The following is an 18350-nucleotide window of genomic DNA, read 5'->3' on the forward strand; positions in this document are numbered from 1 at the left end:
ATCAATGTTTTCATTTAAAAGCACATTAAAGCCAGCATTTAGAAGCTAAAATGACAGATTGATGGACAACAATCTAGATAATAGTGGTATGGTCTAATGCTGAAGCAGAGAGGGCAGAAGAGTCTTTTAAAGAACGTGCTGATGAAATACAATTATTTACTATTGACTATTGTACCTATTGTAAAAAGGGTTAGTTAGTTCTACCAAATCCAATGTACAAGTACTTCAGGTACTTCATATAGAAACTTAAATTTTAACATATTATATAAAAGATTTGGCACGATGGGTAAAAAAACATCCCCTGGATCACTCACATAGGGTACCTCCTAAATTTGCATGCTCAGTTATTAAGGAATGAAGGTGTATAGCTACATGATACTGCTAAAAAATAAACTTCAATTGACTTGATTTAAACATGACCCTGCTGTGAAATCTTGTCATAAAAGAACCATGTTGACACACCTACGTTTTCAACAGTGGGCTCTTTGTCAGTATCAGATGAGGCTGAACTGAATGATGCTCTGACCATGTCTGGATGTTATGTTCACTTTCTATCTGGCTGTCTACTTATCACACGGAAACATCACAACATTTTTTTTTTGAAGACAATAAAAAGACAAGTAATCTCTCTATTAAACAAATTAAATAAACAAAACAATGTATTCATTTTTGGAAAAAAAAAACTTTTACTTGAAATATCAATATTTTCTCAGAAAGTATAAATAATGATTTATGATTGATTTCACTTTGTACAAAAATAATACATTAGGAGAGGGAAGAAAATCATGTCCTGTCACAAAAGTATGAGTGCCCTCCGATCAGTTGGCAGTCGACGTGGCTATAACAGACACCAACCAATCAAAATGATAATAATGACCTAATATTGAACAGGAGACTGGATCTGCCACACTTATAACAGAGGGTTTTATGGTTATAAATTACCATTTTGTTTTGTACAAATGTTTAAATGTGTCCTTTTTGGTGTCAAATTTGGTTGCATATCTTCTCCTTTCCCGTTATCATGCAGATAGTTAGACTGAGACGCTATCGGAGAAGAGGATAGCACACAGTTAAGGTTTCAGATTTTTTCTTTACTACCTGCAGTCCAGCGGTCTAATTTCCCAATGTTGGTGGGTTCACTAAATGGGTGATCTGAACACAAACTCACTCCCAGTACAGACAATGCTGGTGTGTTCGTTAGCTTTATGCTAGTTAGCATAAAGTCGACATCTTTTTCTTTTTCAGTGGACCCAACAGTCAGATTCCCACGTATGAGTCCAGGCCAGCACTGGCTTTGTATTCTGTCCTCCTAACACAGCTTGGCACTGTAAGCGTGGGTGTCTGTACCCACAGCAGCTGCATCTCTCCCGACATTTCTCAGCCTTTTTGGATTCCTGTTTGATTAGAGCTGCTGCTGTCACAACATTTTGCTCTTTCATGTCCCTGTCTTTCACTGAATACCAGAGCAACACGACTGTTTTGTTTCTGAATACCTGTCAATATTTTTCATTGTCTACTGTAGGGGTGCTTTGTGACGAGGAGCTTTTATCAATATTTGTACAATTTTTTGTTATTTCTTCATATTGCAGTAGGAAATGGGAGAGGAAGGAGGAGGGTGAGTCCCATTCCTGAAATTCACCTGAACCTGTATGCAAACAAAGTGGAAGGGAAGGGCCACGTTTAAAGTGTGTGAGTCAGTCCTCCCCCTCAGGGCAGACCTGGGTTATAGATACGACTGGCTGATTTTTGAGACGTGACCACAAATAAATCCTACACTCAGCTACACTCTTATTCTTTGGCATATTTGTCACACATAAACACATCAATCTGTGTTTTTCTTATGTTACAGGCAGCTTTTCACAACAGAAACTCCATTTTATAGATAGTGCATAGTCTTTTCCAGTCTCAAGTGTGCAGAATCTAGTAAAAAAAAAAAAAAGCATTGCATACACAAACAGACCCATTGCATGGTCCTTTCAAGATTGTCAAAGTCTCTTCAATCACAGTATACACATAGAACATCTGCACCAATGCTGGCACAGTAAACTGAGAGTGAAAGAATAACATGGAAGACTCCTATAAAGCCAATGCACAAGATCAAAACAGGTGATTGTCAGACAGTTCTGCTCCTGGCAAGGGGATTCTTGTGTTGCCGTTAATGACGGCATGCAGGAACTTACTTCATTTAGTCTTTCAGCCTTCGCAGAGGCTGATTAGTGTCTCTTTTAGACTCAACAAGTCTTCATATTTCCACTTGAAATCAAAGTGTCAGTTTCCCAGAGCCTCTCAGTTCATGAGTTTTTTGGGGGGCGGTTGGTTTTTGTTCCTTTTGTGAAGTCTCTTTATTGAAAATGGGCGTTAAAAAAAACTGAATACTGTTTTCACAGATTGTGTTAAAATCATACATCCTTGTTGATCATTTGTGTGTCACAGAGGTGGGCTCCAGTGAGTCCAGTTTTTTCTTTTGTCTACTTCCTCATGTTCTTATTTTTACCACCCGGCCCAACGTCGTCTTTCCTCCCGTTAGTTTTGTTGACTGACTCCTCATCGACCTTGTGCCTCTGCCCGTTATTAAGAGTTGTCATGGTAACAGCGGCAAGAGGGTGGAAAAATGTGCTCAGGTTGCCCGGCACCGGGGAAGTCAGGCGCTTACTCTCACCAGGCTTGAAGAGGACACTGAAAGGAGGAGAAGAGAGAATATTTTAGACAAAGAAGGTTTTGGGATACATTAAAGTATATAGGCTATATACAATCTGCCAAGTAAAATAATACAGTACAATGTTCATCATTACAAAACGTAATGTACTGTATGAACCTGTGGTTGAAAGTTTCTAAGGCAAATCTTCTCCTAAAGTACATTTTGAGGTTCTTTATTAAGTTTTTCTGTATGTTGCTTTTTGAAACTTGTACTCCACTTTATTTTTTTAATCAAAAACTATTGTTGCTGCTTATTATGGATTAACGCTGTATTATGCAAATCATAATCCATGTGATTATTACATGTTATACAACTTTTTGTACACTTTGTACATAATATCAACATTATTATACAACAGTATTCTTTTTTACTTTAAGTACATTTCTGGTTAATATTTGTATACCTTTATATGAAATAAATCAATTAATCTAATCCTTGATTAACCACTAAATACATGCTGCTCACATCAGTAGTAAATATAAAGAAATATGAGAACTAACAAGGAAAAGGGATCATTATCTATAATGAACATTTCTGTTTCTTTTTTTTTGTGTGCCTGGCTTTAATTCCTCACCTTTTTATTTAAGCTTTGCCACCTACCCTAACGGATCTGTATACTTTTTTCACCACTGGTAAACACCTTCAGGTGACACACCTGACCAAATACATTCCTCATTCCTCTTCCCCTGACTCCTTGAAGCTTGTGCCCTTTGAAAAGCTCTCTGTCTTTACTTTTGTTTTTAGATTTGTTTGTGGAATTTATTTTTCTCCTGCGTCTCTTTGGGTGGAGGCAGGTGACCCCGGTGTGACCCTGCGGCCAACAAACAGTTTCACCTGATAAAGCTGACCCGAGCTAAGTCCTGAGTCATTAGACACAGGCCAAGAGCAGAGGTGAGTTAGGATCAGACTCAGGTATAATGGAGGGTTTCTCTGTAAACACTGAGTGTTATAAAGCCTGAACACGCTGAGAACAAGGCTGTCCCATCCAAATAAAGTCCTGATAAGAAAGAACCTGCCCTAAATAACCGAGTCTGTAACATGCTGATGATGCTTGTGTTGTGTAGAAACCTTTGGTACATCTACTCAGGTTCAACAGGTCATTTTATTGTATGCTACTTGATACTTTTTACTCTTTTTACTATACTAAAACGTATCCTTTAAAATGTCTGTGGAGTTATTGATAGATAGACTTTATTTGGCATGGACATCACAGATACATTGGATGAACCAGATGCATTGTTTAAGTGTGCAGTGGAGTTCCGTCAATCGTAGTTAAAAACATAAGCTATTAAAAGCAAACATTTGCTGCTTATATTCGGTCTTACTTTGTAGTAGATCAAACTTTTTGGTGCTGGTCAGACAAAGGGAAAGAACCTTGGATGCTTCAATGGTTTTCTAATTTTTGAAATACTCAAAAGTGAATAAATGAATCCATAAAAACATCAACAGAGAAATGTACAGACAAAATAATCCTTGCCTTCTACAGCACATTGTTAGAGATGAAACCTGATAAAAGTCATCACTTACAATCATCTTAAGTTTACATCAATTACCATTTTTCAGATTGTTATATTGACGGTGAATCAAATATCAAAACCTCTCCTTTGTGTGACACTGTAATACCTCATTGAGTAGTATTGACATATTTCTAGAGAATGTTACCATAAATAAGAAATGTGTTTCTATACGTGGTATAAGTTTTTGTATTACTGACTCTGTTGGGATAATTTTGTGTGTTACGCTGGAAATACTTCAAATATCAAACTATCGAGGTGTTTCACAAGCACAATGCTGTGACAGTTTGTTTGACATGTTTGGTAATCATGGGAGGACAACCTGGTTGAAGCTTAAGAAGCCAGTCTAAGTTTAGAGATTCAATATAGTTTAATTGGTTAATGATATTATAGTTAATTGACAATAAAGAGTCACTAAACCAAACTTTTCTGGCTGACGGTTTTCTTATGTTTTCTTATGTGTAAAAAATGTAATTCTAAAGTAACTTTTTACACTTGGAATTTAAGTGCAAAATAAAATTGTTCTTCCAAAAATGTTTCAGTAAAAAGCTGTCCAAAATGTTCCTTTTTTACAGCCTCTGAGAATTTATTTTTTTACTCATTTTTCATTAAGACACCCTCTACTCTGAGCTTTCATCCCATCAACCCATCAGTGTGTCAAAAGCGGCGGAGCAGTGTGAGCGCTCGGCCTCAGCGTGGGAAATTGAGCGTGTGAAAGCACAGTGGACAACATTTCAGGCTAGAGCGATCACTGTGAGCAAGGGAGACGTAGGAAAGAGGAAGAGGTGTAATTAGTTTACCCCTCCCAGCCTTTCTCATCTCCAGCCTCGCTGGATTGATCTTATAGCATGGAGGACACGTGGTTTGAGAACTCTGATTAACAGCGAGGCTCATTTCCTGATCGCAGAGGTAAGGGGGACGGTGCGAGAAGGCAACATTAATCAAGAGGCGTTCAGGCTGAGGGATCAGGTGATTGATTAGACGTCTGTTTGAGAGGAAATAAGATTTTGAGGAGTGCACAATCCAAATATCTGCCTTGTTCGTTAGTTTAGAGCTAAATAAAAACATAATAATAAAACATCTGCTGCAGCCCAAGACAAAAGCGCTCAAACATAAAAGAACCTATACTGTGATTTTTGTCTATGGTGATTTTTTTTACGAATTTTATTACGTGACTGAACTGATGAAATTGTATTTACCCAGGAGAGACCCCCGAGTTGCACCATCTTGTTTACAGGAGCGTCCTAATGTGACAGGAATTAAACACACAATCATTACACACACTATACACACACTTCGCCCGGTCACAGTATCGGTCATCTATTTCCTGCTGTTAGTTTGTGCCTTGAATGTGTGTTGTTGTTTTTAGAGAGCAGGGTGAGGGTGATTTTTGTGAATCAATAGATACCAATGAGCTGATCTATGTGTTATAGAGAGATTTGATGTAAGTGATCATGCACAATCCAACATAAACTCCTTAAATGTTCTGCTAATTCTTATGCAAGTGCCCCCTTACTGATTTTTCAGGTTTTTTGTTTGTATTTTAAACCCACAGTGGCAGGCAGACAAATGTGAGAACATGCATCAAACTGTGACATAATGGTTTAACACTCACTGTCTTGCTTGAGGACATTGAGCTGAGGGTGCTGAGGCTGTTTCCGTCTGTGACCACCATGGCTGAGGGGAAACGTGAGGGGTGGGAATATTGCGGTGGCTCTTGTTTGTGTGAATACACTGCAAAGGAAGAAGAAAAAGATGGTTAGGTTTCAGCTTGTACATTAATTTATAAGAAAACACTGCGATATCAGGCTGAAAAACTGTGCTTGCTTCTGCAGTTGCAAATGCTGCAAAAAGGAAAGTATTACATTTCTTTGCCTGGAAAAAATACTTTTCATACAATGGGGGCAATAGGTACCAAGTTATTCCCTGGACTCTGTTTTCCAATGTGGACACGGACAGTACAACCTGTGTGTACACAGGATCTTAAGCTGGTCGTTATAGCAACGCTGCAAGAAACATTAAACGTTTGTGACCAACAGAGCCAAATCTGCACCATAAACAAAATCTGGGTTTAATTTTTTTTATGTGGTTGGTATTTATTGTAGGTTGGCTGTTTAAAAGGGGGATTTGGAAAGTTGTCACATATTGAGCAATAACAACTTTTGCCAATGAAAAACCAAATATATACAATTCCAAGTCAAGTTTTTTCGTTTGACAGTTCATGTTACATATTAAACGTGTGATGAAACATTGAACACATACTTTGTAAGGATGTACAAACAAGAGTAAAACTGAGAGTAACTGACTGTGCGAGTGTGTGACAGTGGCCATGAAGGGCTGCTGGCTCATGTGGCTGGGGGAATGCTGCATCAGGCTCTGCTGGTGGGGGCTGTGGAGCTGCTGTGAAAACTGCACCGGCTGCAGCGCTGCAAGGCTGCCCGCCACGCTGTTGATCACTGGTACCGACTGAGATTGCGACGTGTTTAAACCTGTTAAGAAGAAAAAAAACACTCAGTCAAACCATGTCATGATGCATTACATCCCATGACTTTTACTTCTTTTCAGTGCTGGTCTGGTGGAGGAACTGAGCAGAACTCACTCTGTGCTATGGCCATGACTCCAGACAGAGGCATGATGAGGTTCTGCGTCTGCTGATGGCTGTGATGGGAACTGTGGATGTTTGTCAGCGTGCTAACTGGAGGAAGTCCTCCACCTGAACCTGAAATCTAGAGGTGACAAAGAAGAAAGCAAAAAAAGATAAATAAATGTAAAATGTTTTCACTACAGCCTAAAACACTCAAACACAGGATCTGAGCCTGAGTTTCTGTTATGTAAAATCATATCATTGTATTTCAAAGTGAGACAGATGTAGTCATGCTGCTAAAGAAAAAGCAGAGATAAATATTGACTTAGTTCAGATTCTTTGTATAACACTTTGCTTGTGTAACTCCACTCATAGAAAACACACAAGCAAACTCTGATAAGAGACAATATGGGGAAGGAAAAACCTAAAACTGTCAGCAGCAACAACAAAAAAAAGAGCATGTGCATTAGTTTGTGGAGCACATGTGTGTCTGCATGTTCTCTTTTCAAATGCTTCGGTGCATTTTTGCTAAATGACAACAATACTCCATGCACCATAGTGTTTATCTGGGGGCCTCCCACTCTGTTGGGCTGTGTCTATTTGACTACAGCCGACTACCCACAGAGGAGAGACCGGACGGACGGACAAACATCTCCAGATAAGACCTGCTGCTCTGCTACAGTGTGGTCATTTCACGTAACATAATCCTCCAAAACGCAGAAGTGCCCTGATCCGACAGGGAAGTAAGTCGGCAGCTTTGAATATTTCAGTTGCATGACTTTATGTTTATCTGACCCTGAACAGGATAAGTGGTTTTTAATCCGGACACGTAGAGTTTTTCAACATGCAAGAGCCTCCAAGTGGAATAATCGACTGTTGGAAAAAAAACATCAACTCAAATTATTAACTGATTTTGTTCCCTGCGTTGTTAATTGTATCTAAAGAAAAATGCTATAATTATTTAAGGAGGTTTTATTTGAGAACATTTGCATCTTGTGTTGTCTAACAAACTTGTGAAAATCTGTGTCTGCTTCTTTCGTCTCCAACAAACCGACTGAGAACAAGTCCCAACTTTTCCTGATGGTCGTTAAATTAGGACTCATGCCTCACAGTTGCTTTGTGAATAAACTCAATAAATAGTTCCACCTATTTAAACTGCACAGGCCGAGTTTAGTATTTAATACTGGTGTCCTCTTTTAAAAGCACTAAAAGGAAACAGGTATGTGGGTGTCATAAGAAAAAAATAATTAACTAAGTAATGAGAAACTGTATAGTAGGATAGAATTACTGACCTGTGAGGTATGCTGTCGGGGTTTGTTGGTAGTATTATGGGTTGAATATTGTGTATCATACTTATTTTTGCTAGTAAATCAAACCTCATATAAAGTAGTGTTGCTTCATCAGAAAAGCTTCAGGGCCATACACAGGTTTCCTTGTCACTGATCAAATATTGGACTAGGGCAGAGAGGAGAAACTCTGAAGTAGACTAAAAAAGAACATTGAGTATAATCAAATGTTGGCGTCATTTCTGGCTGAAAAAGCAGCGCTCCATCTGTGTCTCTTCTCTGTGAGGCATTTAATCAATACCAGCAGAATGTTTCTTTGTCAGGTTTATTGGCTGAGCGATGAACACGCTCTGTGCTTTCTGGTGGAGCCGTCATAGCCTGCCACCCCCAACCCACCTTCCAAACAGAGCAGCACAATGCGCTAATTGTTGGCTGCTGCCAGTGGGTCCATGGGAGAGCAGAGGTTCAGGAACTTGCTTTTTTACATGTATGCTAAACTCAGGCCAGGTGTTATCTTATCTGACGCTGTGAGGGCCCAGGTCTGTTCACTCACCATCTTGGCGTCAGGTGACAGCAGACTGTGGCTGTGGCTGTGGTCCAATCCTCCCGGAGACACCTGCTGGAGCACCGACTGGCTGCTCGGCATGGAGTTGCTGCTGTGGTGACTGATGGTCGTGGAGGAGGTGACCTCACCGGGGCCTTGGCTGTATCGCACTAAGGGAGAGAAACAGATGAGTTAGTTTCATTTGTTCTGCTCACAGCTGCTGACAGTTATGTAGGGCAGAGAGATAGCAGGGTCGGCCTTGTTCTGCGCTGAGCTACACCGCAGTTACTCCACCCAACCAGCTCACCTGCTCTTTGACTCAGACGACAGAGGGCAAGAACAAACAAATACACCGGTCCGTTCCCGCTGCTGGTGCTCGCGCTATCTGTGCAGCTCAGCCAAGGCCATGCAATGTGTACACGCACTCACTACAGCAGAACTCACATCACAGTCTCTGATCAGTCCCCTTGTCGTTCACATCTTCAGTGTTGCGTTTCAGCCAGTCTTTAGCGAAGTACCCTGATCTTTCCATTTTTATTTAACCTTTTTTATAAACCAGAGGAAACCTCACTCAGATTAAAAATCAATAAAAGAGTCTCCTGGCCAAGGAAGGCAACAGCACAGCTAACAAAGCTTCCGACAATGAGCAGCCATACATATAAACAATAAAGTGGTTTACAAACATAGTATATATACAAAGTATATGATACATTAAAAATATGTGAAAAAAAAATAGTAAAACAGCAAGAAATTGACTAAATTCAATCACAAGGAAATTTATATTAGTCAGAAAGTCTACAGCCATCTGTGCTTGTCATTTAAAATCACCTCAAAAACATCTCAACACTTCAAGTCCTGCATTCAAAATCATACCAACAAAATGTACCTGAAGCAATTGTAAAAGTGCTCAATCTGCAAAAAATGGCCCCTGTGAGTAATTAATATTAAATATTGTAGTGGTGTATTTGGTTGCATTTTATTGTTATAACTCTTAAGCTGGATCTAGTCTTAACTACTACACTTATACAACTACTACTACTACTACTACATTAAAGTCGTTTTGTCCTGTTGTTTCAAATCAGAGGGTCATTCCCTTCAAGTGGCCACAAGAAAATTAAAAATAATTCTTGTTACTTTTTCTTTTTGACTTTTCTTGAAACCATTTTTTTTTTGTCAAATTTGACTTTCTTTGCCTCCTGGGCATTAAAATCAACAAGTGAAATCTGTATGCTTATCCTTTTTAGGCATTTTAAATGTATTAACTACTATTAAAAAACGAAAGACGCCAGCTGAAGCACTGAAGTACGAGTATAACAGCTGCCTCTATCATTTAGAAGTATACAATTGCATGAAATTAAAAAACCTAAACAATAATAAAAAAAACAGTGATTACTTTAGTGTTAAGCTGCAATGAAAATAAAATGCGTCTTTTAGGACCATCGCTTAATCCTGTCTCTAGACTTCTTGTTGTCTCTCGCTGGAGGCCCAAAGGAATGCTTCACCTTACCACAACCGACAATCAAATGCCTGTTTGCTGATGCAGGCCCGCTCTGATACCAACAAAGTAAACATTACACAATTACAAACAATGTCAAACACATTCTTATCCTGTGGTCTCAGCCTCACACAGACACAAAGCCCCCCACGTCAGTGACAGTGTAGAGACAGACTCTGTTTGCTCTGAAATCTCCCATCTTCGCTCAGAGCGCCCTACGTCCCTGACCCAGGTGTGACAGCCTGAACACCCTGCTGAAGCTGCTCAGACATGACGGTATCAGCAGCATTGATATAGAGCCTTTTTTTTAGATAAAAAAGAGGGAGAGGCACTGACACTGAACATGACCAATGAGGAGGGCATTGATTTCTTGTCACTGATAGAAACTGCAACAGGATGTTTTTGTAGATTGAATTGTTGAGTGTGAACATTTTAACATATTAGCAAAAGCAGAAATTGTCTCTGGACTTGTGTTTATTTGCTCTCCAGCAACAATGATACTCTAATGGGCACTAAACAGGAAGCTAACTTTTATTTGGTTATTGGACAAAAACTGGATCAGCTGTTGCCTCCTGCTTTAAGTCGTTATGCTAATGTAAACTAGCTGTGTCCTGGCCATTGATTCATCAAGAAACAGAAATAAGACTTGCATCAAACTTTTTATGTAGCGCTAAGAAAGTAAGAACAGGCATATTTTCGTGCTGGCATTTCTTTTTTTATTTCCCAAACTGTCTAGCTTTTGTTCTTAAAGGGCTACGCTATTTTGTATGCTAAGTTAAGCTAATTGCGAGAATAGTATCAACATTTTCACCCATCAACAAGATAGCAAAAAGCATTAACCATGAATTATAAATTAATCTAGGCCTACAGATACCAATGCCACAATGACTCAAGCACAGGCACAACGCCATATTTCATCCTTAAAAGTTCCTGTCCTCCATTTTGCTTAGCGCACAGACTTTAAATTGTCTGCTGTGACATAGTAGCAACATTTCAACACTGCACTATACCTTGTAAACACTTCCACAGAACAATAAAGCACTCCATTGGACTCATGACCCCCATTGCCTCACAATAGAAGTGGTCTCATAAAGAGGCAGTTAACTTGGTGCTGATCAACTGCTTAAAGAGTCCGAGGGAGGAAAGATGCTATTCAGGACGGCTTCTTTGGGTCCGGCAGTAATTCTAACTGCAGGGAACCTCGGAGTAAGCAAGGACGATTTCCAAGAGATAAACAGAGCATGTTTACATTTGAGATTTATTTAGTTGAGATATGGCTTCTACCTATTGTATCTTCTACAGCTGGAAATAAGAGGATTTTATTTTGAGGTTCTTTAAATATTTACTCCTGCAAGAAGGGACCTATAAGAACTACATATAAGACACTGGTATGGTGACCATTTTTGGAGAGCAGGGGGAGGGTGAGAACTTCAGAAGGGGAGTGGTAGCAAGGATCTTCAACGGGTTTAAAAGGCTCTTGCTCTGTGTGTGACCCATGTAATATCAAAGCATGCCTCTCCAACCCCAGGCAGTGCTCATTGTAGTACCACTGCATATAACAGACCTCCTGGGACTCTGCAGGACGTATCCAGTCTCTTCTTTGTGGCTCTCTTGGAGACACAGGACTAAGGAAAGTGCAGAGCTAAGCCATCTTTTCTGTCTGTGTTTGTGTGTTGTTTCCTAGTTGGCCTGGGGTGAGGCCATCCACAGATAAAGCCTCCTACCACTGTATCCGATCTGGAACTTCTGAGTCTGCTAAATTTGCAATGTGCGAAGGAAGTAGCTCAGCTTACACAGCAATGATTCAATGACATGGTGGACCCAACTGCAAAAGTGAAGACTGACGAAAGGAGTATTCCTGTGCAAAAAAAGTTGTATTATATAAGTGGATTATTCATCCTACGATCTGTGCTGTGTGAAATGTGTAGGTGTATTATCTTTGTGGGCCTTGAACAAGTTTTGTATTACATTTAAGACAGAAATTTCAGTTTCTTAAAATGCTAAAATCTCTAAGATAAATAAAAAATAACTTTAATTCTTTAAAAGCAAAATGGATTGGAATTATCATGATGGCCTTATCAGCGCTTTAATCTTGTAGCACTTTTTTTCTATAAAATATCATAACAAGTCTTAGCGTTGCAAAAGTTTTCCCCTAAAATGTAGCAGCAAACATATAGTTTCATAAACCCATGAAGGTGAGTACCTAGCATTTCGTAAATATTCAATGGCACAGAAAAAAAAATAACATTACTGAAGTCAGGTGAAGCTTCCAGTAAAATGTCATAAAAGAGATGGATTACTTGAGTTAGAATGCCGTTATTAGAGGATGAAAGTAAATATTGTGTAGGAAAACACAGCTGCATGCTGACATAGGCCTCAAAGACTGTAATCTGCCTGAGATCAGTTTCATTTCTAAAATGAAAAAAAAAAGTAACTTCAAAAACTGGACGTTACTGTCCATTCATTTGTGACTGGCTGGCCAACTGACCAAAACCAAATCAATAAAAACTCCCAAAGTAAGAAGAGTTTCTTTTATCTGACCCAGCAGTGACCCTCTCTCGTATGACTGAAGGTGCGGCGGCGGTATAAGGAGGAGGAGGGGGGGGGGGGGGATACTCTTATTCTCTGTAGGCGAAGAAGGGGTCATCAGTTCTGTCTGGCCAGAAAAGAGCCAATACCTCAGTGGACAGCTCCTGCTGCTCCAAGTCTGCACCCAGCCTCAGCAACCATACTTAAGCCCATAAAGGTGACGGGGGAGGCTTTAAACTCAGTCCTCCTCAAGGCCCAGCAGAGATAAATGAACCTAGGTTACAGTCACTGCAGTCTTCTAATACACCACAGACAATAGGGCATCCTGCTGAGCAGGAGTATAGAGAGGAGAAGTCAGAGGAGCCCCTTATCAAAGGCCTGGGAGATGTAGCAGCAAAGGATTTTAATTGTCCATTAAGCATGCATAATACAGGCCGTGCCCTAGCAACGCAATGAGACGCCCCGCAGGGATATTATTGTCTGACTGGGGGCTGACACTGAAAAACAGCTGATGCTGTCGGCAGGATGCCAGCAGGACACCTTGTAAGCAGCCAGCTGAGGAGGGGGGGGGGGGCAGCATCGACCCTTCCCTTCTGTAACCTTATCACTGACCCCTTTGGCTTTCCAACCTGAGGTCAATGCCTGGTCAGGTGTTCTGGGCAACAAAAAAAAGCAAACAGGCAATCCACAAGTGGGACCAGTTTATCCAAAGGTAAAAGAGCAAGCCAAGGCAAACAGTTTGTTTTCCCTTCAAAGCTCGCCTCGTGTCCGAACACGAGAGAACAACAATAGGCTCTCAAATCACAGTTTTATGGCAGTTGAGTGATGGTGAGGAGGATAATGCTCTGTGAGGCCTATCAGCTTTGTTTTTATGTCGTATACACCAGGTAGACTCAGTAAATACTAATTACTCCAAATGCAAACATCAGGTCAGGGTGAAATGGTCACAGCTATAACGCACAGTGTTTCCTTGTTTTGGCAACTCTCTGAGAGGAGTCATTAGCAACCTCCGTGGGTGGAGGGAAATGTGGAAATGACAGCGTTACATCAAGCTGATCTGGATGTGTCTGTCCCCCCTCCCCGACCCTGGCCTGACCCTGGCCTGTCACAGGATCGCTGCCCTTTGTGTCATGCTTCTCCATGCTGACTTTGGAGTGGAGATTGCAGGTACAATGTGGATTGTTCTCAGTGTGTTTTCAGAGATCAGAATAACAATGGCATTTGCTCAGCTCACTCACTCACGCTCATTGATCACTTGTCCCTCCTTTCTCTGCCCCTCTGATCACATCAGCTGGGCTTCTATAACGCTCTCTGACAGGATTTTTAAACCACCTGAATTAATGACCAAACTACCTGCCCTTGTTGTGCAATGCAGGTATGGAAATTGAAGGTGCAAGATACTTATATATATATATATATATCAAAGAAAAGTCACATGGTCTTACTTGGAGGTGAAGCGCTGTTCTGGGGATGATGTGGCGAGCTGTGTGACAGCAGAGAGTTGAGGCTGTGGGGCGGAGCAGTGATGGCATCCATGGCTAACTTCTGCCTGAAAGCTTCCTCTTTACGCCGGTTTGCGAACCAGTTGTAGACTCGAACTTCTGTGACCAGATTAGAGCCGAGGCCCTGCGCTTTGGAGGGGGAGACCCCTCTCTGAAGACACTCAGCTCTGCAGAAAATCAAAGTTTGAAAATGTGGGTTAAACGGTAAGGGTAACATTTTTTTTTTTTTAAAGAAGGTGATGGGAATGTGTGATGAATTTCTACCTGTTGCACTCTTCCACCAAGGCCTCCCGCTCCTCCTTGCTTGGGTTCTTCTGCCGCTCATAGGCCTGGTACAGGATTTGCTGGGACGCAGGGCCCCATTTGAAACGGTTGCGTCTCATTTTCTTGCTGGAGGGTTCACTGCCGACCTCTTCGCCAGGCTGACCCATGCCCTGACCGGAAGGGTTGAACTCTGGGAAAAAAAACACCTGATCCTGATTGCCTTTGTCAGTCATAATGCTGCCGCCAGAACCTTGCACTGCCTGGTTGAACTCTGAAAAATAAAAAGAGATACACTCAATACAACATTTACCACACACACAGACATCGAAACCAGAGACATGATGGTGATTTTTTATCCATAAATCATATTTTTTGCTTTTAATTGAATAAGACAACTTAAGCAGGTTAGCTGGACCCAAATAAAAGTTCTATGTTGCTGCCAACTACACGCTACAGGTCAGAACGAGCAGTGAGAAACTCAAATATTAACTTACGTCGGAGAATTTCCCGCTGTTTCCTGACATACCAGGTGTAGAGGGCCGCTCGCTTCTGTGTTTTCATGGGCGTGCCTTTGTTGAGGTGCTGGGAGAGGTGAGACTGGTTCAGCCCTGTGACGTCCACGACCTCCCGTTGGGGGATGTTGTGCTGCTGCATGTAACCTTTGATCATGCGGGCAGCACGCCATGGATCCTCTCTGGGTTCAGATGAAGAAAGCAGAAAACACCAATCATTTCACTGCTGGACTTCGCGCAGTTTCAAGTTCAGGAGAGTAGTAAAGTGGAAGCCTAACCTTTACACACATTTTACAGCTGAAATAAATGTTTATTTTGTCCCCGTTATGCAATTAAAGTAAAGCAAACACATGAGGAAATGCTTTAAGAGACTTTTGCTCTTTTGTTTACCTCTCTATACATTTCATTTAACACTTGAAAACTTCTTTAGCTCCACTTGTTATTTGTAAGTCCCCATTCAGAATAAACTGTTTATCATTTTTTCTCTTATATATGCTGTGAATATTTTAGAGATTAGTTCAAGTGGTTGAGAAACATGGAGTATTTGGCGACCTAACACAGGGCTTCAGCCTGAAAACAGTCATTTAAAGTAGGAACCATGAAAATCCAAATAAAACAGGACTGAAAAGCCATGTTACAAATATTCAGACAGCAGTCAAGTAAAAAGATGATTGTCCATATTTCTATATTCTAGTATGTGGAATAAATATATTTTACTTTGCAGGAGACTGTGCATGTGATGGAACTGTCATTAAACATTAAAACACATTTTTTTTAAATGTTTTTTTTGGGGGGTGTTGGAGCCCATATAAATAAAAACTGCTATACTGTACTTGATGATTCAAAGGTTCTTACAAATGTTTGTAAAAATTAAGATTAATAACCTCAAAGTTAGACAAATATCAGTCAAGCTGTAGTCATTTTTTAACCTTTAAGAAATAACATGACATTTTATCCACGCAGACTCTGACCTAATTTAAAAATGAATCATTAAAAACTTGTATGATCTTACCTTTAAAGGTTAGCCCCTTCACATTTTTTTAATTTACGTCGATAGTTTAAGCAGTCAGGCTATAAAACGTGTTGATAAAATAAAGCGTACAGTCAGAGAATAGAGGCCGAGACTCTGTGACATCGGTAATTAGAGCAAATCTCTACACGTCTGTTTGTTTTGGAGAATGTGGAGGCCTGCATCTAAGTCTGCGGGTTAAGTGGGAGATGTTAGTTTATAACTTTTGACAATGAATAACCAGATCTCCATTCACTCTAATCACACGCCACTGTGTATCTTTCAGTTGATGATTTATAGAATAAAATTAATAATAACTTAACTACACGTGGGTTAGTTTTGATTTTCTTCCGGTCCTGTTAGAGCCTCAAATATTAGTTTTACAGTGAATCAAGTGGTCTAAGCGTAGATGATTATATAGCTATTAATTGATTAGAGCGATAATGTCCGTTTTTTAAATGACGGTGTAGCCTACACATGTAGGTCTAGGCTATTGAAATAAAAATAGGCTATAGACTATAGGCTACTGTTCGTTTATGTTTAATTGGCTAAAAATTGTTTTTATAAAATTAATTTAATAGCCTATCAGTTTTTCATAATTATCCGATTATATTATATTAAATAATAATATATATAATAATTATTATATAATTATTTACATAATTATAATGTTAATTTTGTGTTCTAAATCCTTAACCAAGGTTTCGTGAATTTGCTTTCCCTCGTGTAACTTTTGCCAGACTTTTATCCCAGACGCTGTGGGAGGCCTATAATAAACAGATCTAAGTTCAGCTGATGGTTTGCAAGTAAGGTAAATAAATAATAGCCTAATCCATTTGGATCATTTGTAACGAGATGAGAAAACCGAGCTGTGGCGGGTAATTTTAAAATTGTAAACAAAGAATGGAAAGTATGGCTACAGTTTTTAAAGGTCTGCATTTTATAGCCTATAATGAAAATAAAACTTGAGGACAAAACTTCAAAAATGAAAACATTTACAATGTGCTAAAGTAGCCTATAAGACGTGTGTTTACGCTTATTAAAAACATAGTTTTACAGCCGTCAACTTGTCATGAAGATAACTTCACTTCATTTTTTTGCGCTTAGCCTAAATATATATATTTGGATTTACTTACGCCAACATGCGGTCCACTTCCGCCCTCTGCTCGGCGGCCTCCTCCGTGTTGAGCGACTGAAGCTCCTTCAGTATCGGCGGCGTGTCGTAGTCGTCCCCGTCCTCGGAGCCCTCGTCCCCGGACAGTTTGCCCTTGCTGTGGCCGTTGGTGAGCGTGTGGAAGATGGGTTTGGAGTCGGCGGCGTCCGCTACGTTCATCTTTCCGCTCTGCGGCGGGACGGGCGAAAGGGGCAGGTTCTCCAATTTAACTCCAAATCCCGGCGGGCTCGGGTCCATATCGTCCAGGGCCTGGATCAGGACATCTTTGGTTACTCCTGAGTCAAGCAGGGCGCTGAGGAGCTCCTGCTGCAGGGATGTCAGCTTGGATACCATTTTAGAAAACATTAAAAACTAGGCTACAGCATATGCCTGCTTGAAGGGGAAAGGAGGAAAAGGGGGGATAAATGAATTAAAAGGTAAAAAAATAAAGTTCCTGTCTTCTTCTTTGCTCATGTGTGTTGGGGAGTTTTCGGGTGCTGACACCTGCTCCGTGAAGCTGCTTCACTTCCCTGTTGACGGGGAGGATGGAGCTACTTTGCCATGATGCTCTGTGAGTGCAGGGGGATATAAAACATGATAATGAGTGGGCAGGCTGCCTTATGTAAATGCGCAGAATAAGGCCCTGCTCTGGGCCCAAAGAGCTATGTATTTACACTGCTGCATGCTGCTTTTATTGGCTCCCCTTATCAGCAAAACTCTAATGGACTTTGGACCCTGTTGTATTTGCAATAAAGGCACTAAGAAAGGCGAACTGCACGTTCACGTCGCTGGATCTGATTCGACAAAGTGGTTTTACTGTAGATTTTAATAACAGGAAAAAGTATCTTGGTTCTGCGAGGAGCAGAAACAGCACTTTATTTGACTTTTATTTGACCTTATTGTTCACGTGTGTACGTTTAAATGGATAATCACGGAGGTGCTAATTCGATGTTTTCCCTCATTATCTCAGTCCTTTCATGATGCCAAATAATCTAATTAGTTTCCGGCAAATAGTCTCACATTAGTTGGGTCATTGAGAAATTATTCTTTATAGCCCATAGGCCTGTGTGTTTAAACTTAAGAAAAAGTTTTTCAACTCCCTTCAAAAAATGAAATTGTTTTTTAGCTAATTGTTTTTTTTTTTAATGGTCAAGTTAACTGCCTCTATCTAGCTCCATGCCTAATAGAACCCCCCCCCCCCCAAAAAAAATAAATAAATAAATAAATAAAAAAAATACTAGTATAAAATGTGTTTGTGAA

At 40.3% G+C, this 18350-nt stretch overlaps 1 protein-coding gene across 2 annotated transcripts; it reads right to left on the reverse strand.

Moving 5' to 3' along the window:
* Window positions 1–662: 662 nt before the first annotated feature.
* On the reverse strand, window positions 663–17721 carry hnf1ba (HNF1 homeobox Ba). Of its 2 annotated transcripts, XM_061046632.1 has the most exons (10): window positions 17074–17720; window positions 14911–15110; window positions 14417–14687; window positions 14096–14319; window positions 8636–8796; window positions 6812–6938; window positions 6519–6701; window positions 5828–5946; window positions 5412–5456; window positions 663–2676 (listed from the first exon to the last, which is right to left on the reverse strand). In XM_061046632.1, the coding sequence occupies exons 1-10, from the start codon at window positions 17454–17456 to the stop codon at window positions 2656–2658; spliced, it is 1734 nt and encodes a 577-aa protein (XP_060902615.1). In that variant the 5' UTR covers window positions 17457–17720; the 3' UTR covers window positions 663–2655. The 2 variants fall into 2 exon arrangements, with proteins under 2 accessions (XP_060902615.1, XP_060902616.1); XM_061046633.1 differs by lacking the exon at window positions 5412–5456 and having other exon boundaries at window positions 17074–17721.
* Window positions 17722–18350: the final 629 nt, after the last annotated feature.

Source organism: Labrus mixtus, chromosome 9 (assembly GCF_963584025.1).
Source record: "Labrus mixtus chromosome 9, fLabMix1.1, whole genome shotgun sequence".
NCBI lineage: Eukaryota > Metazoa > Chordata > Actinopteri > Labriformes > Labridae > Labrus > Labrus mixtus.

Coding starts and splice junctions, on each gene's coding strand:
- hnf1ba (XM_061046632.1), bottom strand. CDS start 17,456: ATGTTTTCTAAAATGGTATCCAAGCTGACATCCCTGCAGCAGGAGCTC. Junction 15,111..17,073: donor GAAGTGGACCGCATGTTGGC/GTAAGTAAATCC, acceptor ATCTGAACCCAG/AGAGGATCCATGGCGTGCTG. Junction 8,797..14,095: donor GAACAGCGCTTCACCTCCAA/GTAAGACCATGT, acceptor TCTCTCCCTTAG/TGCGATACAGCCAAGGCCCC.